Source organism: Caloenas nicobarica, chromosome 15 (genome assembly GCF_036013445.1).
Source record: "Caloenas nicobarica isolate bCalNic1 chromosome 15, bCalNic1.hap1, whole genome shotgun sequence".
NCBI classification, from domain to species: Eukaryota; Metazoa; Chordata; class Aves; order Columbiformes; family Columbidae; genus Caloenas; species Caloenas nicobarica.
The window spans coordinates 3,413,407-3,438,671 of NC_088259.1; the positions used below are offsets into that span (position 1 = coordinate 3,413,407).

General features: G+C 47.1%; 1 protein-coding gene across 2 annotated transcripts in view; it reads left to right on the plus strand.

The window, feature by feature from the left end:
- Window positions 1–249: 249 nt before the first annotated feature.
- AHCY (adenosylhomocysteinase) overlaps window positions 250–25,265 on the plus strand; it is a 28,995-nt gene continuing 3,979 nt past the window's right edge. Inside the window, exons 1-9 of one of the 2 annotated variants that reach the window (XM_065645393.1) lie at window positions 250–331; window positions 2,029–2,219; window positions 5,051–5,126; window positions 6,954–7,106; window positions 14,039–14,151; window positions 16,766–16,973; window positions 17,814–17,901; window positions 18,804–18,921; window positions 24,919–25,113. In XM_065645393.1, the coding sequence (XP_065501465.1) occupies window positions 304–331; window positions 2,029–2,219; window positions 5,051–5,126; window positions 6,954–7,106; window positions 14,039–14,151; window positions 16,766–16,973; window positions 17,814–17,901; window positions 18,804–18,921; window positions 24,919–25,113 (1,170 nt within the window). In that variant the 5' untranslated portion in view covers window positions 250–303. Of the gene's footprint in view, window positions 332–2,028; window positions 2,220–4,495; window positions 4,563–5,050; window positions 5,127–6,953; window positions 7,107–14,038; window positions 14,152–16,765; window positions 16,974–17,813; window positions 17,902–18,803; window positions 18,922–24,918; window positions 25,114–25,265 lie in introns of those variants that run through there. The other variant, XM_065645394.1, reaches the window with a different exon arrangement.

A 25,265-nucleotide genomic window follows, 5' to 3' on the forward strand; every position in this document is an offset into this window, starting at 1 on the left:
CAGATCCGGTACCGGGGTCCGTGACCTGTGCTGGCACCGGTGGGTGGCAGAGCCAGCCCTGGTGCGGAGCCGGCTGTGGCTCCAGGGGCAGAGGAGGCCTCTGGAGCCCACTGTGGTACTGGGGAGCAGCTCCCGAGGCCACCCCAGCCACCATGGGGCTCCCGGTCCCTCCGTGGCCGCGGGGACCCGCCCGCCGCCGGCCCCACGTGCCGCCGCGGCCCCGCCCCACGCAGGCGGCGCCGCCGCTACTTAAACCGCGCTCAGCGCCGCTCCCGCCTCCTCCGCCGGCAGGGATCCGCCAGCATGTCCGACCGGCTGCCGTACAAAGTGGGTGAGTGCCAGCCCTGGGCCTCCGCCGGCTCCCCCGCGGTTGGGCCAAGCGCGGCGCGCCAAGGCCGGGCCGCGGCCGCGCCGGGGAGCCCCGCCGGGGAGCCCCGCGGCCCGGGTGCCGCGGCTGGATGCGGCGGCGCGGGGAAGATGGCAGCTGGCTGCTCGCCGCGGGGGCGGGGAGCGCGGCGCGGGCGGGGTGCCCAACCTGAACACCCCCTGCGCCGTGCGGCGGGGCTGGGCCGGCACCCGAGTGCTGAAGTGCCGCGGAGGAGGAGGAGGGGGCCTCTCGGGGTCCGCAGCAGCTCCCGGGGCTAAAGCCGCGGTTCTGCTGCTCCCCGGCGCGGGCGGGCCCGGCCGCCCCCTGCCCAGACCTTCGGCCCTGCGCTGGGGACAGGCTTTCACTCCGAATGTGAAACGATCTTTAAATCTGGGACTCGAGTGACACGTTTCCTTAAAAGATTTTGGTGGGTGTTTTTGTAGACCTGAAACTCCACAAAAGCCTCCTAATTTTTATGAAGAGTTGTGTGTTCTTCGCAGGCTGAGTTCAAAGAGAAGAACATTAGTCCATAAGGCTCAGTCATAAATAATTTGCCTAGGAGGCTATGAACATAAAATACTGCAGGATGTATTTTTAAGCAGCCCCGATAAAACTACCCAGCCCTGAGTGGGGGTAAGATTCATGATACAGTTGCTTCCATGGTCCTTCCATTGCCTGTGGTTTCTCAGTGCCCCACTGCTGTAAGGGCAGCTGAAGCGTGGGCGATGGCTTCAGCGGCCCCCCGGCTTCATTCGGGAGCAAAATACAATCAGCTTGTCTGTATTAAAGGCAGTGGTCTGACTCAGAGGTCCTAGTGTTCCTGAGTGCTTTAAAAGGCCTGTGTTCTCTAGGTAGGTGAAAAAAGTATCTGACCGTGTTCTAAAGTGAAAAGGGAGGTTCTGAAATCTCTGAAGGAGCTAGCTGAGTAAGAGGGACGCTTGGTGGGTGGTGCACACAGGCATTGGCTGTTGGACCCTTGCCTTTTTGATGCTAGAGTCAGACATCCCTGGTGAGTGCAGTATTTTCTACCCTGAGCTAACCTGTCAGAGGTCTGTTTTGTTCAGTTTTTGCTGTAGTTTTCTACTATAGATCCTTTTTACAAAGGCAGAAGTACACCTGTAACTAAGGTAGCTTTAGTGCCTTGAAAATAATCTTTGTGAATCTAGGCGGGTAGGAGCCCCGCAGTTTAACTCTTAAGAGGGAGAGCTGGGCTGGGCTCAGCTCCTGGTGCACTTAGCAGGGAACGTGCTGTGGGTGTTATGTGGGGAAGCTATTGCCATATGGGCAGCCTCCCCCCACCCATGCAGGTCTTAATGCTGTGGAAGTAAATCTCTCTAGGAAGTGTCAGACCCTTGGGTGGTATTTGTAAGGAGTCATTAAGGCTGGGGCGTACTGAATTAATGGGCCACAGGATGTCTGTACACTAGATCACAGTTGATTAATATGCTCCTACAGGAGCACACTTATTTTTGTTTGAAAGCCTGTTTGCCACTAGTAAAAAAACAGAGGATAAATATAATAGAGTCTGTTTTTCCCCAACTCTGTCTCCCAGCTGTTACTGGGTGTTCAGCTGTTGCAGCCGATGCCTGTCCACAAGTGTGCGAACAGATACCAAGGTCTCAGCTATTTAAACTCTGACACCTGTCCTCCTTCTCTTGCAGCTGACATCAGCCTTGCAGACTGGGGTCGCAAGGCCATTGAGATTGCGGAGAATGAGATGCCAGGGCTGATGAAGATGCGGGAGATGTATGCTGCGTCCAAGCCGCTGAAAGGTGCACGTATCGCCGGTTGCCTTCACATGACCGTGCAGACGGCAGTTCTCATAGAGACCCTTATAGCGCTGGGAGCTGAGGTAAAGTGTCTCTGAGTTTCTCCTTCAGTGTGTTCTTAGGTAAGAGCTATGCCTGGGGCGCTGCTTCTGCTGATGTAATTACCTTAGGGGATCCTGGCAAATATTTCTGCTATTTGGAAGAGACTGGTGCAGTCTCCAGGTGGATGTGTGATCTCTTTTCTCTTTAAGCAAAAAGCTTGTTACCTGTACTGTGTGTAGCTCTGCGATGTGGTATGTGTCTTCCCTCCAGACAAACTTAATCTTCCCAAGTGCCTGTTTTGGGCTGGGACACTGACTCCAGCAGCTATCTGTGCAGCACCCTGTGCAGCGGTGCTGAAAGCCGCTCCCACGCAATCGCGTTGTGCTCGGGCATGCAGTGCTGTTGCTGGTAGTGTTGAAGCTCTAGTGGCTGCCTCCAGCTCAGATTAGCCTCTATTAAGAACCACAGCATGCCCTAGTAAAGTCAGCACAAACTAATGAAGCTTTCTGAGAGCTCATGCTGGCCCTTGAGCTCTGCAGGAAAACAACAGGGAGACAGCGTCATTTAGTGATCGAGGGCTGGGGATTCCACTGACTTTGAATTTATTGTGTTACGATGGACCAGTTACCCTGGTCGATATTAAAGACTGAGATACTCGTAAGTCCTTACTGCATTGTGTCTTCTGCCTGACTTGCTGAATGAAGTCCAAAGATCACAGCTAAGTGTTCACTGTGCAGAGTGTGAGGAGACCCAGTCGTCTGAGCACAGTCCATGTAGCTTATGTGCTGACCTGACCAGAACTTGCTGATGGATTATGTTAAGTGTGGATGTGATCTAAAGTTCCTTCTTCGTGAAGTTTAGCTGCCTGGACACAGGCTGGCCAGAGGTGCCCTGTATGGGCTCCCTCCCTGGGAATGGTTAAAAGAGTTGAGCAGTGTCATGGTCATCAAAAGGCACTGGCAGAAGGGAAGGTGCTCTCTCTGTAGCAGCTGAGGCATTTCTGCAAAAGTGGAGGAGGTGGCTGGAAACACCATGCCAGGTCAGCCTGGGCAAGGCACTGCTGTTGGGCAGGTGTTCTTCAGCCTGTTCAGAGCTCTTCCACAGTTGCAAATGGTGCTGAAGAGCTTTGACGTGGTGTTACAGTCCTGGCTTTATTCCACTCTGTGCATGAAACACTTGTCTCTCCCCAGGATTTCAAGGAAAGCAGTAGCCACTGAGACTTGTGAAGCTCCTTGCTTCTCCTGTTGGCTGCTGTACCCCAGTATGGCTGGCCTAAGCAGCAGCTTTGTGCTTACTGAAACGTTGCCAAGCTGCTTTAGTCTGAGCACAACCCCAAATTAACATTACATCAGATTCATCCAAGTCATTCAGGGAGGTACCTGCAGAGATTTTGTTCCTCTTAAGCATAAGTTATGGTGGTGCCTGTAAGATGTGTACTGTCACGTTAGCTCCTTCCTTGTTCTGATGCATCCGTATTGGTTTAGACTTTGGCTTGAGTTCGGATTCAGCCCTGGTTCACCTGTTTTGTCAAAACTTTGGTACCTGGGAAGGAGGAGTGAAACTTTGGTGAAACTGTACCCTACATAATGAGGATGTAGCTCACTGCAATGTAGTAATCTTGGTATCCCTTTTTTGGCTGGGTTAACAAAGATAGAATAAATACTCTGAGTGTAAATTCTAAAATTGTACTAAAAATGCATCCCCTTCATAACCACTGATGTAAGTATTAGGCTCCAAGCCCATCAGATATGCCAGTTATGCTAGGGTCTCTGCCACTATCACAAACCAGTGTTACAGATCTGAGGATGCAGAGTTGCAGTGGCCTATGTCTTGTACCAAGTGCTTGAAGTGTGAACAATACATAGGTATTCTGTATACTTTGAATTTCATGCCACCTCCTCATGTCATCTGTACGGACATGGAGGGAGCTTAGAAAAACCTGAGTGAGGAGGTGCGGTGCCCGAGCTCATGAATTCAATTTTCCTGTGCTCCTTCCAGATGTGCGTTCACTGATGAGTGTTGGTTGTGTAGGCTCCGATGAGGTGCTTTATACTGCAACCCTTGGTTTGAAGTGTCAGTTCTTGATAAAGTGGGATGGGTATCTGAAAAGAGGCTGAAGGATTATGCCTTGGTGCCCTCTCTCCTCAAGGTCTGTTACAAATAAGCCTGCAAACACCTGCCAGTCGGCTCTGTAGGGAGCAGAGTGAGAACTTGCGCGTGGCTCTGGGATGCGCTGGTTTCTGTGCCTGCTGGGGAGCTCTAGTAGGTATGCGGATACTTTTCAATGCAACTCAGCAACATACTGTTGCTTTTCTAGGTGCCTGAACTTAGTTCTGAAATCTGTGTGAAAAACTTCCATGACTGGAGCACAGAGTGGGAGTTGGGTGAGCATAAACTTGGAGAATGCCTGTTGGAGTGCGCTGTTTCAGCTGCATTTCTGACTCTTCCGAGTGCCAGCAGGTGTGTTGCTTCATGTCCATATCCCTCAGTGGACACTTGCTATGTGGCTGCTCTGAAAATCTGAACTTTATTGACCCAAACTTTCTAAACCCACCCTACTGTGCACTTCTTGAAGATCTATAGCTGAATGTGCGCTCTGGCTGTCTGGCAGAAGCTCTCATGAGTAGGGAAATGGCTGAATATGTGTCACAGCTAAAGCTCCATCACATTTTCTCCCGAAGTGACATTGTTTTCCCTGGCCTAGTCTCAGATACTTAGTTTTCACCTTAACTTTGCAGAGCGATTGAGAAAGGCAGGAATCTGCACTAATATGCCTTTCTGCTCTTGCTCCGTTTTTAACTCCTGTGTCTGGAAGAGCACGCCTGATATCTCAGGACTTTGTTCAGCAAACAAAAGTTGGGTTGTTTTCCAGGTACAATGGTCAAGCTGCAACATTTTCTCCACTCAGGACCACGCTGCAGCTGCTATCGCAAAAGCTGGTGTCCCTGGTAAGTTTTCCATGTTCTAATTTGCCTGTGAGTTGGGGTGTAATGCTTGCTCTAGCTAAATCAAACTCTGTACAAACCAAGCTCTTCTGAACAAGCTTCAGGATAGAAACAGCCCTTCAAAAGCAGTGGCTGTTACAAACAAGGACATCTGATTCAATCTATGTGCACCAGTGCATGTGGCTCCCCTGACAGTGGCTGTGGAAGAGCCTGGCTGTATGTTACCAGCTTTAAGCTTGGTCATTAAGGTGATTGAATGGGCTGGGTAATTAAATGGATTGGTGTGTAGGTGTGTGTAGATGGAGGTTTTTGTTGCTAAATAGGGATCAGGGAAGGGATGTTAACTGCAGTGTGCCCTGTTACAGTAACAGGGTCAATACTCAAGGTATTTTAAGGCTAGAGCTAGGCCAGCTGTGTTGCTGCCAAATATCCCTGAAGTGGTTTATCAGGATGCTGCTGGTTTGTTACTGTCACCTTCTAATAAAGAGCAATTCCTTGTGGATCAGTAGGAATACATTAAGCTCTCTGCTGTGTTACTCAGCTTAAGGACACATGATCCTATGGCTCTGTGCTGGGAACTGCATGGGCCTGAGCCCAGGTGCTGGCAGAGGCCAAATCTGATTTCTGGCAGCCTGGTTCTGTCCTTTGGCAGGTGTCTTTAATTTCTGTTATAATAAGCTATTTCCACAAGTCTTTCCCCAGCTGTGGTCCATTCTAAGGTAACAGAAGTGAGTGGTCCCTTCATCAGCCCCTTTGCTGTTACTGGCTGCAGGTGTCACCTCCTGTCCCTGGTGTGTGAGCTCAAAGGACCAGGCAGGACTCTCTAGATCTGATGTTAGGATAGTGCCTTCCTCACTGCTTTCAACACCCAAAACTCAGCTGAAGAGCAGTCTATGGGCGGAGCATTTGTCTAAGTTTTTGACCTCTGCCCTTGATATCCGTGGGACTTGCTCTTTTTGTTAATATTGCACTCCACATACTGAATTTACAAGACTTTGGGAGGGACGTCGATCCTTTGGATACAATATAAGATACTGATCCACGTTCCTTCAGGAGGGGCAATGGCATGATTTGTGGCTCAAGAGTTATTTTTTTTCCTGTGTAAACAGTGAAAACATGACAATATAGCCAAATGATGGGGTATGTAAATCATGCGCCTGATATATTTTGAATGGCTGAGTACCACTGAAGTTCAAGTATCGCACGAAGCCAGTACAAATTCCTGGAAAGGCAAAAATACCACTAGATGCAACATGCCGGTGGTAGATGTATTGATATAGAAATATGCCCTAATAACCACGGAATAGGCACGGCAGCTTGGATTTTAGTGCTGTGCTAGAGACTAGAATTTAAACTCAAAGTTGCTGAAGAGTTTGTAGTCTGGTGCTTTGCTTATGCTAAAGTCCAGTCCCTCTTTTCTGCTGTGCTAGAAAATGCTGCAGTTGTGGTTTCATTTGTCTGTATGAATATATCCAGTGTCTATTTCTAATTCCTGGTAACATAGAGTGTATTAGGGGAGCAAATGAGGTGTTGTGGATGGGAATCCGCTTTAGTTTGCTTTGCCTTTTCCCTCTTAACATGGAAAATGAGAGCAGTGAAGTCTCAACATTTTGACTAAGCTCGTGGCCTGGAACAGAAGGCAACGTGATTTCACTTCTGCTCATTCCGAGGTGTTTTTTTCAATGCGAATGTCTTTTCTGGCCCGCAGGCATGGATAATCATCTGTCTGTTGCCTCTGCTACTGAGAGCTGCTGATGAAATCTTCCTTTGACTGCTGAACTACATGCTGAGTAAGAAACTGGCTAATTGTGTGTGTTTGTTCCCATGTAGTGTTTGCCTGGAAAGGGGAGACCGACGAGGAATACTTGTGGTGCATTGAGCAGACCCTGTACTTCAAGGATGGGCAGCCCCTCAACATGATTTTGGATGATGGTGGAGATCTTACCAACCTAGTTCATACCAAATACCCGCAGCTCTTGAAAGGTGACTTATATTTGTTTTGTCAGGCCCAGATCTGCTTGGGAGGCTGTTTAGGCGGTCTGTTTCTGTGGGAATTCCCTGCATGTGTAAAAAGGGGTGGGGAAGAGGGACAGGCATGTTCAAACAGGCTACAAATGAGTTTTTGAAAACAGCTCACAGTCCAAGACCAAAATCTCTCACCCGCAGGAGCTGTTTCCATCTCTGCTCTGTACGATATAAGCTACAGTGTTCTGTCCATCTTTTGCAGTGCCCATTACCTGAGTGACCAGTGGTACTGCTGACCTGCAAAAAGCAGCCTTTTGCTGCAAAAACTGCTGAAATGGTGTGTAGCATCCATTTTTTTTGCATCTTGAAGAAAATAGAGGCTAATCTATACTAAGGGCTTGTGGTGATATTTGACCTCTTTGAGGAGAGATAGGACAAGAGTAACATTAGCAGAACTTGCACACTGTGTGGGAAGACAGAATCAGGAGTGCAGATATTTTGTCATGCAAGCACCTGAAAATGCTATTTGCCATTTAAAGGCTGGACAAGTTTTCTGGGCTCATTTCAAATGGAACTGTCTCTTTCATGCTTCATCTGCTCCTAATTAAAGCAGAAGCTAATTTAGTCCTGGTGTGCCACAAACGGTTGAAAGTAGGACTCATTTAAGTCTCCTTCAACAAGGAGATGCGTTAAACAGCTGTGTGGAAATGCTCAGCAAGCTTCCCCTCTCCCTCATGCCGACTGCTGTTAGAGGGCAGGATGGCCTTTGTACTATTTACTTATTCCACCCAACTAAACGCCCTTAAAACAAAGATGAATTAAGGTAGGAGAAGGAAAACTAGAACTGAACAAAGGAGAAAGTAATCTGAACTTGTGTGAGGGAGGTCTCTGGCATCTGTGCAGAAGACTGCTGTTGAGAAAAGATGGAGAAGATTGGATCATTTGTGATTCATTGGTGCAGACTTGCTCTTTGTAAGAAATACAGGGGAGCAAAGCAGGTCTGAGTATTTAGCCAGGCTTTTTCAATTTAATTCAACCTTTCCCTTGTTGTAGGCCTTCTGCTGTTCTTCTGTCACTTAAATCACTCAGGCATTGAAATTGAGTGGTGTAGGCTTCACTTTTTAGCAGAGTTGCAAAGTAGTTTAGACCAACTACAAATGTCACCTGTGGGCAGCAGGCAGGTGGTTTTCAGGAAAGAGAAGCTGCTGGTGTACATGATGTGAGGTTTGCTCAGTGCAATTTTAAAGACAGTCTGCTAAGCTTAGAAACGTCAGCCTGGCGAGCTTTAGAGGGGTGATGGGTGTCTCCTAGTTGCCAGACAGACCAGAAGAGAGATGGCAAGTTTGAACTGGAGGTTTCTGCCTTGACTTCCCACAGATTTCCTTTCTTCCTGGAAAATCAATACTTTTGGGAGACTTGCTACAGATGCTGTGTTTCACTGTGCACCAGGCAATGTTCTTTAAACTGGTCCGTCCACTCTAAGCAAGGCCTAAATATGCTAAAGCCTGAACTTGTTCTCTCTACAGGTAACCAGGTGGGAGTGTTCCCCAAGGCTCTGTGTGAGGTCTGTGATGAGACAGACCTCCATGGGGACAAATCAGCCTGATCAAGCTCTGTTTCCTTTGAGCGTTGTTCATCTCCTTTCCGTTCTGTGGCGCAGAGTGCTGGTGTTTCTGTCTGGTGGCCTGGGAAGTGAAAGGGAGCTGTAATGTCTGTCTGTCTTAGACTCCAGTGAGATGTGTGCAAATTCTGGTTTGAAACCTGCTTTGAATTGCACTCAGACTTAAACTCAAGTTGTCTGTTCTTGGCTTGTGTAGCTCATCTAGGCTTAGATCAGTTTGCAGCTTTTTTTAAAGCAGTACAGAATCATGGCATCATTTAGGCCGGAAAAAACATTTAAGATCGAGTCCAATCATTGCCTAGCACTACCAAGTCCACCACTAAACCTTGTCTCTAAGCATCTCATCTACGCGTCTTTTAAACACCTCCAGGGATGGTAACTCAACCACTTCCCTGGGCAGCCTGTTCCAATGCTTGGTAACCCTTTCAGTGAAAGAATATCTCTGAATATCCAACCTCAACCTCCCCTGGCGCAACTTGAGGCCGTTTCCTCTGGTCCTGGCGCTTGTTCCTGGGGAGCAGAGCCCGACCCCCCCTGGCTCCAAGCTCCTTTCAGGCAGTTCAGAGATCAGAAGGTCTCCCCTCAGCTCCTGTTCTCCAGCTGAACCCCCAGCTCCCTCAGCCGCTCCCATCACACTTGTGCTCCAGCCCCTCACCAGCTTGGGGCTTCATTCTGCTCCCCATTTCCGTCTTCCAGCTCAGGGGGCTGGGTACCTGGAGTGCAACTGGTCTGACTATTAAAGACTGAGGCACAGAAGCAGTTTACTATTTCAGCGTTTCTCTTGTCTTCTGTCACTGTGTTCCCCCCACATCCACCAGAGGGTGGAGATTCTCCTTTGCTGTTGTTTTGTTTCTAATGTATTTATAGAACTTTGGTTTTTGTTTTGTTTTGCTTTTTTTTAAAGTTGTCTTTTATGGCAGTAGCCAGATCCACTCTAGTTGGGCTTTGGCCCTTCTAATTTTCTCACTGTATGACTTCACGCCATCTTGTGGTCCTCCTGAGTAGCCTGCCCTTCCTTCCAAAGGTCATAAATTCTCCTTTTATTCCCAAGTTCCAGCTGCAGCTCTCTGTTCATCCAGGCTGGTGGTCTTCCCCATCGTCTCGCTTTCCAGCACACAGGGACACCTGCTCCTGTGCCTCTGAGATTTCCTTCTTGCAGAGCGACCAGCCCTCCTGGACCCCTTTGTCCTTCAGAGCTGCCTCCCGAGGGGCTGTGCCGACCAGCGCCAGCCAGGTCAGGGTCCACCTGTGGGAAGTCCAAGGTCACAGTTCTGCTGACCTCCCTCCGGCTTCTCCGGGAATGGAAAACTCTCATTTTGTCATCACAGAATCCTAGAATGTCAGGGATTGGAAGGGACCTCGAAAGCTCATCCCCCCGCCGGAGCAGGAACACCCAGATGAGGTTACACAGAAGGTGTCCAGGCGGGTTGGAATGTCTGCAGAGAAGGAGACTCCACAGCCTCCCTGGGCAGCCTGGGCCAGGCTATGGCACCCTCACCATGAAGAAGTTTCTTCTCCAATTTAAATGGAACCTCCTGTGTTCCAGTTTGCACCCATTGCCCCTTGTCTTACTGTTGCTGTGCCCAAGATGGCATCCGGCTGTCACCTCACCGACAAGTCCCCGTCTGTTTGCAAACAGCGTGTCCAGCGCGTGCCTTCCCTGGCTGGCCTGTGCCGGGTGGGTCTCCCGCACCCCCCTGGAGCCTCCTGGGCTGTTTCTTCCCCACTGAGCTGTGTTTCCCGCCGACATCTGGTACGCGGGGGTGGGTTTGAGCTTAAACCAGCCCTGTGTGCTGCCCTGGCAAGGGGTTCGGGTGGGGGGCTGTGGTGGCATCGCCGTGCATGGGCTGTGACGGGGGGTCCTGCGTGGGCAGCGGGCCGGGCGGCGCTAGGGGGCGCTGCTGCCCCGCGGCGCGTGGGCGGTGGGGGCGGGCGCCCCCGTGTGGACGCGGGGGGGAGCAGCGGCTCGCTGCGCTTCCCGGGGGCTGGAGCACTGCACTTTGAAGATCACTTTAGCAAGCTTTACTCTTTCTCACTTAATTGAGCTCAGCTACAAATTTGTGATTCTGTTTTCCTCCTTTCTCCCCCTGTGCTCTTTGTTGGGAGGGTGACCTGGGGCCCTGGGTTCCCAGTGGCTGTTGCCGTGGCTCCTGTTCCAGCTGGGCACTTGAAATCCTAAGGGTTGAGGCAAAGCACCCACCTGCTTTTTCCTGGGAGCTGTGCTCTTGTAGCCTGCTGGGGAGGCACAGCACCCCTGGGTGGCCTGGGCGTGCAGGTCCCTGCTGGGGAGCCGTGTCATAGAATCATTTTGGTTGGAAGAGACCCTCAGGATCATCAAGTCCAACCATAACCTAGCTCTAATACTAAACCATGTCCCTAAGAACCTCGTCTAAACACCTTTTAAACTCCTCCAGGGATGGTGACTCCACCACTGCCCTGGGCAGCCTGTTCCAATGCCCCACAGCCCTTTCCAGGAAGAACTTTTCCTGATATCCAATCTGAACCTTCCCTGGCGCAAATTGAGGCCATTTCCTCTTGTCTCTTGTTCCTTGGGAGCAGAGCCTGACCCTCCCCTGGCTCCAAGCTCCTTTCAGGCAGTTCAGAGATCAGAAGGTCTCCCCTCAGCTCCTGTTCTCCAGCTGAACCCCCAGCTCCCTCAGCCGCTCCCATCACACTTGTGCTCCAGCCCCTCACCAGCTCCGTTCCCTCCTCTGCTCTCTCTAGTATTTCAATGTCCTTCCTCTGATGAGGGGCCCCAAACTGACTCCAGGATTCCAGGTGGGGCCTCCCCGGTGCCCAGGACAGTGGCACAATCACTCCTCTAGTGCTGCTGCCCACACTATTCCTGGTACCAGCCAGGATGCTGGTGGCCTTTTTGGCCACCTGGGCACACGCTGGCTCATGTTCAGCCGCTGTCACCAACACCCCCAGGTCCTTTTCCCCCAGGCACTTTCCAGCCGCTCTTGCCCGAGCCTGGAGCGTTCATGGGGTTGTTGTGACCCAAGTGCAGGACCTGGCACTTGCCCTTGTTGAACCTCAGACAATTGGCCTCAGCCCAATGATCCAGCTGGTCCAGATCCCTCTGTATGGCCTTCCCACCCTCCAGCACATCAACACTCCCGCTCAACTTGGTGTCACCTGCAAACTTATTAAGGGTGCACTCGATCCCCTCATCCAAATCATTGATAAGAAGATTAAGCAGAACCTGCACCCTGTGTGCCTAGAGGGTGAAGGTCCATATGGCTCTGCAGGGTCCTGACCTGGCTGCAGGGAGCCCTCCTGGAGCCTGCAGGCCCCTTGTCTGGCTGACCCTTCCTTTGTCCCCTGTGTTCAAAGCCACTTGCTCAGCCAGAGGTGCTGTTATCATCAGCTTTGTTCCTGTTCCCACCTGGGGCTGTGCTGATGCTGTTGCTCCCAGCAGGGATTATGTTCTGCATGCTGTTCCAAGGGGCGATTCTCCACTGACCCTGTTCTCTGAACTTGTCATAGGTTGTGGTGGCCAGGCAGGTAGTGTCACTTGGACACTTTGATCCCTGGAATTAACAGACTGTGTAAATAACTCTGGGGATTTTGCTGGGGATTATTGTTGGTTCCCGCTTGCCCATCCCTAAAATAATACTGGCTCCTGAGGGGGTTTGTGGGCTGGGGTTGAGCTGCCACTGTTGTTGGGGGTGACCTTGTGCGAGTCCTCTGGCCCCTCTGCTTTTGCTATTTGTGCAATAGGAAGGCTCGTGCTCGCCTCTTTGAAACAGTAGGAGGGCTGTGGATAGAGCACGGATAAGAAAATGTATCTAGGAATTGGGAGTGATTATATGTTATACAGTGATGGAGAGGAATTAAGAAAAATGATGTGAAAAGGAGCAATATTTGTCTGTCTGTGTGCGCTCACATAGGATAACCTTGACTGCCATCTGCTTCATCAGTAAAAGGGCCTCAGCAGAACGATTTACTAATGTTGCTTATTTCTCAGCGTTTTTCTATCAAAATGGCTGTAAAATTATTTTGTTTGTGAGCATCCTTTCAATTTTATTCTATGAGGTCAACGTGAAAGGTCACTTTCCTGGAGGGGGCAGTATCTTCTCTGCATAAATCTCTGGTGTACGTAGAACTTCATATTAATAATTTTCATATTTTCTTGTGAATCTGAATTAGGTCCAAGTGCCATATGAATCTCTTTATGGAGATGTTGCTTGTGTTGGTGGTTTCAGCCTGATTTAGCAGAATTCCTCTGTTTTCCCCCAATAATTCATACTTCAACAAAATAATTGGCTTGCAGTGTGCTTCCAGTCCTTAAAGAACAAACATAATTACCGTATCCTCTACAGTGGAAATTCAGCAAGACTGGGTAGCTTAATTTCCAATTTATTGTGTACCTTTTTGTGCAGATAGGCTTTCTCAGTAATCTGGGGGTTGCCCAGTGTAGCAACTGGACAGTTTGTGTACAATGAGGTATTATTGAGACATTACGGAGGAGAGATATCCAGAAGTCATATGCAGTAATGCCGCTGCTGTCAAAACATCCATGAAAACTTGGGACCCTTAAAGCAGGGGGTGTCTTTACAGCTTTGGCTTTTTGGTGTAATGTGGAGCCAGGTAACCCTGTGACAGTTCCCGTGTTATCAGGATTTTAGTCTGTGATATGATGTTGGGGTTTCTAGACAGTTCTTTGTCTCTGGTCTCTGCCTTCTGGACTGTTTTCAAACAAAGATACCTCTGAAATAATGTTTTTTGAGTGTGCTAGTAATACCCATGAAACTAAAGTTTCATGTAGCTGCTATCCAGATTTAGGGTGAGTGTTGGCTGTTTGATCAGAGCTGAAGATGATCACAACAAGAGAACTGGGAATGGTGAACTGTGTATTTGGTTTTAGTTATTTATTGATTTTTACTTTTTCAGTTGATCTAAGTGCTTTAGATTTAAGTGTGGTTCTCTAGGTATCATCTCCTTTCAAGCTACCTTACAAGAATGGACTGGTCTGTGGAAACATCGCTGAGATGAACACCTTGCCCTTTTTGTAGAACAGGTTTTTTGATAATTTTGTGAGAAAACAGATTAGAGTGTAGTCTTTCCAGATTCCCTGGTCTAGAACCGGTCCCTTCCATTTTTGCAAATAATATTTTGTCCTGCTCTTTTTATTACCTCGTGAGGGAAGAAACTGGTTTGAAGTTTCAAACTACTGTTTGAGGACCCCCATGAGGGTTCTCATCTCTTCCCTGCTATCTGCCAAGGATTTAACTTGGTTCTCTCTAGGATGCTCCCAGCACCTGGATGTGTTGGTTTGCAACAGTGTTAACTCCAACTAAGGTGAATCCTCTTACTCTCCCCACAGGAATTAGAGGTATTTCAGAAGAGACAACCACTGGGGTTCACAACCTGTACAAGATGAAGGCCAATGGGACCCTCAAAGTGCCAGCCATCAATGTTAACGACTCCGTCACCAAGGTAATGCAGCTGGACCCTTTCTGCTGTGTTCTGCCGTCTGACCAGTTCGGTGTTGGGATGTTGTCATTCCCCATGCAAGTGTCCGTTCTCTTGCTGAGCTATTCTTGACCTGGTACTGAACAGATTTTCACCACATCCTTGAAGTGAGCCCATGATGTCTCTAATGGGACAGGCCATTGTGAATATCCTGTTGTCAGAACATCAAGGGCTTTTTCTGCAGGTAAGGACATGCGTTCTTCTGCATTTTAGTAATGTGGAAACACTGTTGGAGGTCACGGCTCTCGGGGTGCTGTCAGTTCCTGTGACAACGGGCATGTCCTCACTCTGAGTAGCCTGAAGCCAGCAGGTAGATGGCAGGTACTGGCTGGAAAAGGGAGCGTGTCCCACGTGAGCTTGTGGCTGGTAAAGGTCGGCCCATCTGACAAAGTGAACAGCAGTTGCAAAGAACAGGGCAGGAGGTATTTTATTCCTTGCTTAGCTGTATTACTGCTACCTGAGACCAATCCTGGTGAACTGAGAGATGAGGGAGAATGTTTAAGGGTGCCGATGCTTTTTGGATGCAGATGAATTATAGTGGGAATTTCAGGTGTACTTAAGGTTTGTGCATCTAGATGTTTTTTTAAATCTAGTTGCTAAATCAATTTCAAGTTACTATACTAGCATTCTCCTATTACGCATGGCAGTTCTCACTGACCGTTTGGCCTGTTTTCTCTGTGGTTTGCTGTCTGAAGTGTATCTCCATTCTGCTTACAAAGATGCGTCTGATAATTTCATTTTGTGGCTAGTGGGCTGGAATCCAGTCAATCTTGGAAGAAGTTAGTCTGCTTCCTATTCACCCAGATTTGTGCTGCCTGCATCGTTATGGTTAATACTGTTTAGCATATTTTGTAATTCACATGTTTCTTAAAAAGTCTCTTGAGTGAATTTGGCTTGAGCTAACTTTAGTGCCAAGCAAGTGTTTATTTTCAAGTGCTGTTTGGTATTTATGCAGTAGAATATTTGTACTAAGCACAGTTAGATCTCCAGGAGGACATGCAACTGAGCTGACAAATTCTGCTCTCCCACTTAGATATTTTGACTTGATGCCAGCCTCCTATACTAGTATTTGGAGAATTATCAACTGGCACTAGCTTTGGAATTTGAAGGATTGGTAACACATTTTCTGAAATGCTAATGGCAAATGTGGCTGTAATAAGACTGACAGGCACTGAGTCAGGAGCTCGTATAGCTTCTTACACATTAGTCCTGGACCAGCTTCTGAGGCTGGGAGCGATATGCCAGGATACCTCGGAACTTGCTCAAATAATGCACTGGAGTCACAGCTGCAACATTTTTATATGTGGACTTTGCTTTTTTTTTAATTATAAAAATTTTACAGTTGCAAGTTGTAGACTGAAAAATGAACTGTAACATCTTACACGTTAGATGGCAACAGCCATAGCTGTAGGATAGGTCCTGTTTGAAAGGTCAGTGCCCCTACTCATATATAGGTGTCCAATCTGGATTGCTTATAGCAGGCGAGGGTGCTACCTGTGCTAAGTAACAGCAAGAATGATTGTAGAAAACATGGGACAGACTTTGGGACCAGAATTTGGCTGTGAGTGTTGAGTTCTTCATACCCTTGCCTTGGGAAGCATAGCACAACTTTGATAGCCAGATTTTAAAAAATTCCTGCTATCTGTAACTCTTCAGGTAATCACGTGTTTATACAGCCCATCCTCCATGTCAAAACAAAGGTCCCAAGGAGAAAATGGAAGAGCATTACAAAAATCAGCACAGCAGTATGTGTCTGAGCTCAGGAAGATGTTCAAGTGGAATACTATTTGATGTCTGACTTAGCAGAGGAGTTTTGATGTGGAGGTCAGGCCGTTAAGCTCGAGTTAATGTGACAGCAGGAGGATGTTGTGCAATTCGGGCATTAGGAGGTGAAAGTCAGGGGCTCTTGTTTGTGATAACCAGTATTATGAACAGCTACTTGCTGGATTTTTCTAGATCTGAGCAATGGTGAGGTCTGACAGTGTTACTGTAGCTGTTCCTGGGGGAAGATGTAATTTTGATCTTCCTGGGCTGCAGGAACCAATTTCTCATGGTTGGTGTGGTCAACTTGCTGCTTCTGCAGGGTGCATGTGTCTTGCAAAGCTAAGAATATGTGCTAACCCATTAGCCAGATATTCTGCTGGTGTGTTTTGCCTGCCTGTGGCTCTTGGTAAAGTTAGTTGTCTGATGAACAGCAACAGAGAACTGATGAACATCTGGTTAAGGAACTCAGACCTACCTCTGTACACAGGAATTGTTTGTGCTTTTACTTGATAAATCCAGGTTACCTGTAGCAAACTTTTAAGGCCTAGTCAGTAGACACAACTTACTTAGGAAATGCTTCTCACCAGAGGTGTGCTGAAACCTGTATCTGGTATAATTACATATATTGAAATGGGATAAATAAAAACATCAAACCAGGTTATCTTCTTCCCATCCCTCACTGAGGTTAAAGTATTTAGCTGGCTGTCAGCCTCCTGGTTTTTAGTACTTGCATATGAGTCCATTTTGTTTCTCTAAGGAATTTTTACTTGAGTGACTTTCATTGGTTCTGAAACTGCTCCTTTTTCTTCCACAGAGCAAATTCGATAACCTCTATGGTTGCAGAGAGTCCCTCATCGATGGCATCAAACGTGCTACAGATGTCATGATTGCTGGAAAAGTGGCAGTGGTGGCAGGCTACGGAGATGTGGGCAAGGGCTGCGCTCAGGCCCTGCGCAGCTTCGGAGCCAGAGTCATCATCACCGAGATCGATCCCATCAACGCGCTGCAGGCAGCCATGGAAGGTGAGAGCTGAAGGAGATGTGAAATCAATGCAGCTGATGGAGGTCTCTGCATGTCAGCGCAGGGCAATAAATGAGAGTTGGCCAAGAAAGTTTCGGTGGGTTTCAGCCCTCTCCCTGTTCAGGTAGAGGTGACTCCAGTTTAACTGTAGGAACTCTTTCCTTACAGCTGGGGAAGGAGTTTGAGTATTGGCCTTGAAGATGTGTTTGGAGTCAAGGATGTAGAGACCCTAGTGGAGTAAGGCCCCTGTTTCATAACCTTGTAAGCCTGGTTTTGAATGGGTTCATTATCTTGAAGTTGTGCAACCCTAACCTCCAGTGTGGGTTAATACTTCACTAGAATATCTCTACAGTAAAACACCAGGCCTTCAGGAGATGTTTTTGGAGACCAATGCTGTGCTCTCTGCCTTCCCAGCTGTGCTCATGGTGTGCTCTGGCCCCTGCGCTCCTTCTCTTCTGTGGGTGCCTCATGGAACTGTGCTTCTTAGTACCAGTTTACCCATTTCTATTCACACCCCACTAGACCCTGCAGGTGTTGTGGGTGCACTTTCCTGTGCAAACTTCACCCCCGGGATCCTGTCCGAGTGCTGTGCCAGATACTACACCTATGGACACAAGACACTAATGTACAGTTCCGCAAACTGGAAGCAGGTGAGGGGTAGATGTCTTTCTGCTGTGTTGGTATTAATATGAGTATACCCTCTACCTTGCACCATCCATAGGTCAGGTGTTGGCACAGACTTCTCTTATTCTTTCTTTGTACTTTTCTACTCATAATATTGTAACCCATTTTTTAATAAGTACTGGTGGTTGAGTAGAGGAGTAACTTTTTTCTGTTTTCAGGTTACGAAGTTACAACCATGGAGGAAGCCTGCAAAGAAGGCAATATCTTTGTTACCACCACCGGCTGCACTGACATCGTTCAGGGCAGGTATGGTCTAACCACTTGCTTTAGTGAAAGCATACATGTACGCCTAGGGTTTTTTTAATGCAGTCATAAATTGCCAACAGTATGGTGAGAGTTAGCACACAGTCTTGTTTCTGGACATGTGGTTTTAGCATGAGTTTAGTGAGAAATTGGGGCTTTGATCTTTCAGTTCTGCTGGATGTTTCCATGTTGCAATTGTTTTTCTTACAGCATGTAATGATGGTGAAACTAAATGCGTAGAGGGATAGATGGACTTTTGGAGAACGAGAGCATCAGGGCTAAATTCTGTGTCAGGACAGATAAATGGGAATGAAAGAGGGGGTAGATAAAATTGAATAGTAAAGGTTGAAAGTGAATCCATCTGTGAGTACACATAGCAGACTTGAAACTAGCCTGTTCTTAGTAAACTACCCTGCAGGTTTTTATTTCTTCCTAGATCTTAATTTATAGCCTGCATGAACTCATTCCTGTCTTTGCCGTTATGATTATACGTGTTGTAATGAAAGGTCAGATTAAGTGGGAGGAGATAAGTCCATCAGTCTCTAAAGATGTAAAACTGCTGGAAACTTTGAAGTCATGAAGAAAACCATTTCTTCTGTGTAAGAAAGAAATAACTGCGGACACTTTAGTTTTGACCAATTAAAGAAAACAGTTTTACTTTTCATACTGGGAAACTATTTTCTCTCCAATAATCTCTTGTATCCTTGGGAAGTGTCCCTAGGAGCTTGAGAGTTTTTCCCGGTAGGCTTTCCATACCTGTAAGATTACCAGACTCACACATCTTGTGCAGCCAGAGAGCCATGAAATGAAACTTCGTTTCTCCTTGAGCAGAACTATGGACCAGAGCTGAAGTGCTGAAGAAATTTTTTTTTTGTGCATTAACTTTTGATATAACTTTTTTGCAGGCACTTTGAGCAGATGAAGGATGATGCCATAGTGTGTAATATTGGCCATTTTGATGTGGAAGTGGATGCAAAGTGGCTGAATGAAAATGCAGTAGAGGCGGTGAATGTTAAACCTCAGGTGAGACGGCCTTGGCACAAGCTCTCCTGCTAGAAAGAAGCACTAGCTACTCAGTGTCTATTTCCAGAAAGGGGGATATTTATTTTCAGGTACTTTGTGTTTCTGGCTTTCTTGGAAGCCACTGTTGCTCTGGGCTGGGCAGAATGGAGATTCTGCTCATCCCCAATTAACCTGGAACAAGCTGCACATCGTATTCTTGTGTTGGCATTAAAGCAATTGGTTCCAGCTGGTGCCCAATTGTACAGCATGGTCTATGGTGAGAGGTGCCTGGTGTGGATGCATCTTTCTATGTGTGTTCTTGCTTCTTTGACAAACAGGAGCCTACCCCTTAGTGGTGGTGGTGTAGACAATGGCATCAAGTTCAAGTTAGCTTTGATGTTTGGGGTATAGTGAGGAGGTATGGAAATGTGCTTTCTTTGATAGCCTTCAGCTGGAAACAATACCATCACTCATTCAAAAAGCAGGTTAGATGACAAATACAGAACAGACCAAGAGAGACTGTATAAAACTTAAGAACAGAGCCCACAGGCTGCGCGGTGGCTGTTCTGAATTTCCGCTGAGGAAGCTGCTTGCTCATGTAGTGCCCTGCACCAGAACAGTCCTGATGCAGAGTGCCAGGATTAGAGCAAATCTCAAGGGAATATCTTCTGGGATTCTGGCAGGGTTTGAAAAAATTCACACATCTTTGTTTTCAAAGCATTTTTCTACTTGGAAACTGAGGCATCAGGAAAGCCCAGCTGGAGCTTTGCCAAACTCAGACTTCTCTTCCAGACTCAGTGGCTTCATTTTAGAAACCTGTGAAGACCAGAAATCTGTGCATGGGCAGACAAGGCGAGATGTTTTATCCTTGCATTCCCACTGTGTATTTATTTCAAGCTGTGGCTCAAGCTACACAGGAAAACAGGGCTCTAAAAATATCAGCTTTTCAGCTGTGTATCCCAGAGCAGCAAAACAAAAGTAAACTAAATAAAAACTGTTTTGTAACACCAGCATCGAGGGAGAGCATCACAAAGCAAACCAGGCTCTGTCTGGCTTGATGTGGGACTTCTGGTTACCTTTTGAAGTGGCAATGTGTTTAACAGGATTCTGGGACAGGTTTTCTACTTTTTTAAAAACACCACACCCAAACATGTGTCCTAGTAGATCTCAGTCTGCCCTTCCAATTTTCATAACTTCCCTGCGGCTTATTTGCCACCCTTCAAATTCTTACTAAGCAGGTGTGAGTCTTTTCAGTATCCTGTGTGCTGTTGGACACTATGTGGGCTCAACTAGGTGTGAAGTTAGACCTTCAAGTTCTCACTGCATTCAGGTCTGTTCTTGCCTATGACCTCAGTGTGGAGCTGACTTTGCTCGCTGGCTCATGTCCTAGAGGAGTTTACAGCTACCTGCTTGCTTTTGGGTAGCTTGGGTTGTAAAACTAAAACTGGAACTGCTCAAAAAGTAAATACTGAAGGCTAATTTGAATGTTAATATGGTAATATACAAACTACCTGCACATGGCCATTCAGTGTGGCTCTTAAAGTCCATATGAAGAATTCTAAGTGTCATTATTGACGGATGTAGTAGTCCCTGGTTCTTTATATTCTCTGGATGGAAGGAGTCATTCTGCCACAGATGTATTAGATGCAATGAGTTGCAGCCTAGTCCAAGGTATGAAAACTCTAACAAGTTTCTGGTTAAAAGCAGAGTATTACCTTATTTAAAGGGATGGAATTAGAGTCTGGGTCATCCATATGCTTTAATGCTGAAGACCTGCCTCCTACCCTGAATCTCTAGTCAGTTAGATAAACCACTGCTGTCGCAAGCTGGAGGCTCAGAGGGACCAAAAGGAGGAACCTGCTTACAGAGAAAAGCTCTGAAAATAGCTGCCCACCATGCTGTGGGTGCCACAGACGTGTATGTTTAAGTCATTAGCTAAAGTCTGTAAAAGATGTCTCTGAGTGGACCAGCTCTGTCTTGGCTTGATCCACAGATAGCTGAAGCTGAGAGGGAAACTAGGGGAAATAGCATGTCACCCTTGGGCTGTTCTTGTACTCTTCCTTACCCATCTTGCGTTTACCGCCGGAGATGGGATGTACCTAGAACTAAATCTGATTTTACATGGCCATTCCATGTGTTTGAAGCTTTACTGAAGTGAGGGTGGCCTGTAGACTTGAATACTGCCAGCCCAATGAGCCGGTCCCTGGCTCAGGTGAGTACTTGGGTTTTCTTGACTTCTAGCAGTGAATCTGAAGCACTGTGAAGGAGTTTGAATCTCCAGTTGGACTCTGTTCTTGGTGTATTTAATGCCATATGTAGCTACACTGTGCTAGTGGTATGTTCCTATGCTCCATTTTGTGTCTGTTTGGATTTCTTATTTCTAAAAGACTTCAGACCTACATGACAAGGTAAGGAGAGACCAGCTGAGCAGGTGTTACAGGAACAAGTTCTGCTGCGTAAAAGCTTCATTATTCTTTGCTATTTTCATTCTCTGTGCTCCTTTACCAAGCCTGATGGCCGGAGCTGCAGGACTGGACTAAAACATACATGCATCCCAAAAACTTATTTGTTTCAAAAGGAGGGTGCAGGACTGGGAGGGAAGACTTGACTTTATAGCCCCAGATTCCATATTTGAAACAAAAGAAAGGCTTGAAGTAGAAATTGGCAATGGCTTAACTTTTCTGGGTCATGCATTAACTTTAGGTTTAAAAAGGAGCTCCCAGGAGGTGTCCTGCAGCTTCTGTCCCTCACCACCTGCACAGAAATTCATCTGCATGTGTTGAGACCTTTTTCAGGGCAGATTTCATTACAAGAAATCAATAGAATTGCTCTTACACTGAAATTTGGGAAGGAAATAATCAGTCTGCCACTTAGGCCATTGCTGATTCCTTGATTTTGTTGCTCAGATTCATGAAGGGGACTCTTACATGGTCATCTCGTCCCCAGTCTTATGGGGGCACCTCAAGGGAAGTTCAGTCCTGTGGTAAGAGGTGTGACATCTTGCACTTGTCTTTAGAATCACGTATGTTTTCTCACATCAGTGTTCTGGGTGAGGTATTCTGTGCTTTATAATGCCAAATACCAACTCTCTGAATGTTCAAACTTCTGCTAAGTTCTAACAGCTTTTTTAATATCCTGTAGCAGGGAGGGGAATCTATTACAAGAGCAAAAAATCTCTAACCACCTATGAAGACGTCTGTTTCCTGATGAGAGAATTAATACCAGAGCTGTGGGTTGCCAGGCTTCAGCTAGAATTACAAAGTAATTGTCAATGTGTCCAACATGATCGTTTTCAGTACCATGTGGTCTCTGTTAACAAGTAGTGGGCTGGTGTAAGAAATGTTTAATACTTGGAAAAGGAAGAAGTCTTATTGTGCCATTCTGACTCATCTGCTTTTAAAGTACAGTTAAGGAGGAAACAGGCTTATTACCGAAAAGCTAGCACGTTGTTTTGAATATGGGTTTTCACTGCACTCCTGCTTTAGCTGCGATCTGGTATTAGAGACTGATGTGTAGCACAAGCTCAGCTCTAGAGGGGAGGGAAAGGTCAGGCTGGGATCAGTGAACTTTGGCTCTGAAAATAAATTATTCATGTATCATGGTGTGGAGAGAAGTGTAAAGCAGACAGAACATCCAGAGCAAGCTAAATGCTGATGGCACAAGGGAAGAGGCGTTTGTGTAAGTGTGGAGATGAACGTAATGCTCACATAACTTGAGTTCCACTTCTCTGGCATTTTCTTGAGCTTATAAATCAGACTCTCTATCTACCTGTAGATGAGATGTGTTTTCACAGTACTGACTTACCTCTGCTGATACCACTGCTATTCCACATTTTTTTCTGTGGAAAGACACTAATTTGCGCTGTCTGTGTTACCCTGCGCACTGAATGGGTCATGTCAGCAGATTGCCCAAGATGCATCGTTTTGTGCCCAAACCAGCAGCTGTCCGGGTGCCAGCTATGTGGATATCATATGGATATAGTATCTTGACACCCAAACCACTTGATTCAGACTTCAAGACCTAAATGTTACTTAACTGCTACCTTGTCGTAGTTTAAACTGTAAATATAATGCTTAATATAAGTAATGTTGTAGCTGTTCTCAGGGTTTTTAGTGTTCTGCTTTCTGGCTGCTTCCTCCTTGGTTTCATTACTTGCTCCCATAATCTTAAGGTAGCCCAGACGGTATTTTTCGGGCAGACTGAGCGCTGTCACTGGTGGTCCGCACTGGAGAATCGACATCCATAAGAAATCTTGTGCCTGCTCACTGGAGAGCTTTCTTGCTAACCCTACCTTGCTGTGCTGCTCTTGGACCAGAGGAAATTAAGAATGTTATTTAGGGCTTCTGTTTGAGGTGCTTACTGTCTACAGATATTATACTGAAAACACAATAATCTGTTCTACGAACCCAATAAGTAGAAAATAGTGCTGTGATTGGAGTATAGTTGAGGAAGACGGAGGCACAGAACTGCCCTGAAGGCAAAATAACTGTTCTAATAAAATGGTTTCTGTTGGTTTACTTATTACATCTCTGCTAAGGACCTGCACAAAGATGTTTTTTCTGAAAATGGTGGTGTTATAATTAGAGCTTCATCCCATATGGCTTTTAACTTACAGGACAAAGCTTTAAGAAAATAAAGTGTGTTTTCTTCACATTAAATAACTTTTGAGACTGAAAGTATGAAGACAGCTGTGGGGATGGACCCTTCTAGCTCTTTCACAGTTGCTGTGCTATGACAGCATAAAATAAATGGATTTGTCTAAAGCATTAACCTTTGTCAGAGTAGGTTGTTGATCATCTTTTGAGACTTCCAAAGGTGGCTCTGCTCCCACATGCTTATCATGACACAAGCAATAAATACCGCTGAATACTGAATATTCTGGTAACTTATAGGCCATGTTGGCCTTTCATGGTGGGCTTTAATATTATAACCCCCTACAGGGGTGATGACGGGATAGAATCACCAGTGACAACTTTTACCATTGCAGGAGCCTCCTCTGGCCCAGACAGTTGAGTGACATCATCTCCTGAACTGTGTGGGACTCTCATGTAGCTGAAGACCTGTCTCCTTAGCTGGGTGGAGGACTGTGTCTTTGGCCCCCTGAGAGCGAAGGAGGGAACACCAGAAATGATGACAGTTGTTTATTGTACTGTAAAGCACTGGCTTGACAGGAGTGGGGAGAGTGACGGAGAGCAGGTTGAGTAGGCTGAGAACTTCAGCTTTTACCCTGTGTCTAAATGCAAAGGCTCTGGACTGTTGCATGCAGACGTGTTCCCCCTTCTCTCCGGTCTCTCCGCACCAGTTGTTACAATTTGGCTTGTATGGATTTTACTGCTGGCAGCACACTCCCCACCACAGCCATCTGAGACAACATACGTGTGGGAAAAACACAAGAACTAGATAGAATCTTTTCAGTTGGAAGAGACCCTCAGGATCATCAAGTCCAACCATAACCTAACTCTAGCACTAACCCCTGTCCCTGAGAACCTTGTCTAAACACCTTTTAAACCCTTCCAGGGATGGTGACTCCAGCACTGCCCTGGGCAGCCTGTTCCAATGCCCGACAGCCCTTTGGGGAAGAAATTGTTCCCCAGATCCAACCTCAACCTCCCCTGGCGCAACTTGAGGCCGTTTCCTCTGGTCCTGGCGCTTGTTCCTGGGGAGCAGAGCCCGACCCCCCCTGGCTCCAAGCTCCTTTCAGGCAGTTCAGAGATCAGAAGGTCTCCCCTCAGCTCCTGTTCTCCAGCTGAACCCCCAGCTCCCTCAGCCGCTCCCATCACACTTGTGCTTAAATGTGAAGCAGATGCTAAGATTTGTGTTCTGTCAAGTCTCAAATACTTACAGGCTTCGCAAACACAGGCTTGGAATTGAGGGAGAGGCGTCTCAATTCTAATCCAAGTCTGTGCTGCAAGCCCACTGCTGAATTGTTGATGTCGGAAGGAAGCCCATCAAGCTCTGCATGATTTAAAAAGCTCTCTTCACCCTGACATCATACTGCTCTTGCTTTTCCCCACGCAGGTGGATCGCTATACACTGAGGAACGGCCGTCACATCATCCTGCTGGCTGAGGGCCGCCTGGTCAACCTGGGCTGTGCCATGGGTCACCCCAGCTTTGTTATGAGCAACTCCTTCACCAACCAAGTGCTGGCACAGATCGAGCTGTGGACCAACAGTGACAAATACTCTGTTGGAGTCCATTTCCTGCCAAAGAAGGTGAGTTAGAAGAGCAGAAAGATGCAAGCTGCTAAGGAAACCAATTTCAGATGTGATCATGCAGATTGCTTTTATTTGTGCTTGGAGTTCATTTTCCTACTAAATGTTGTGTCAAGGAGCTTCTATCCCTCAGTGAACACTTGGCTCTGGTC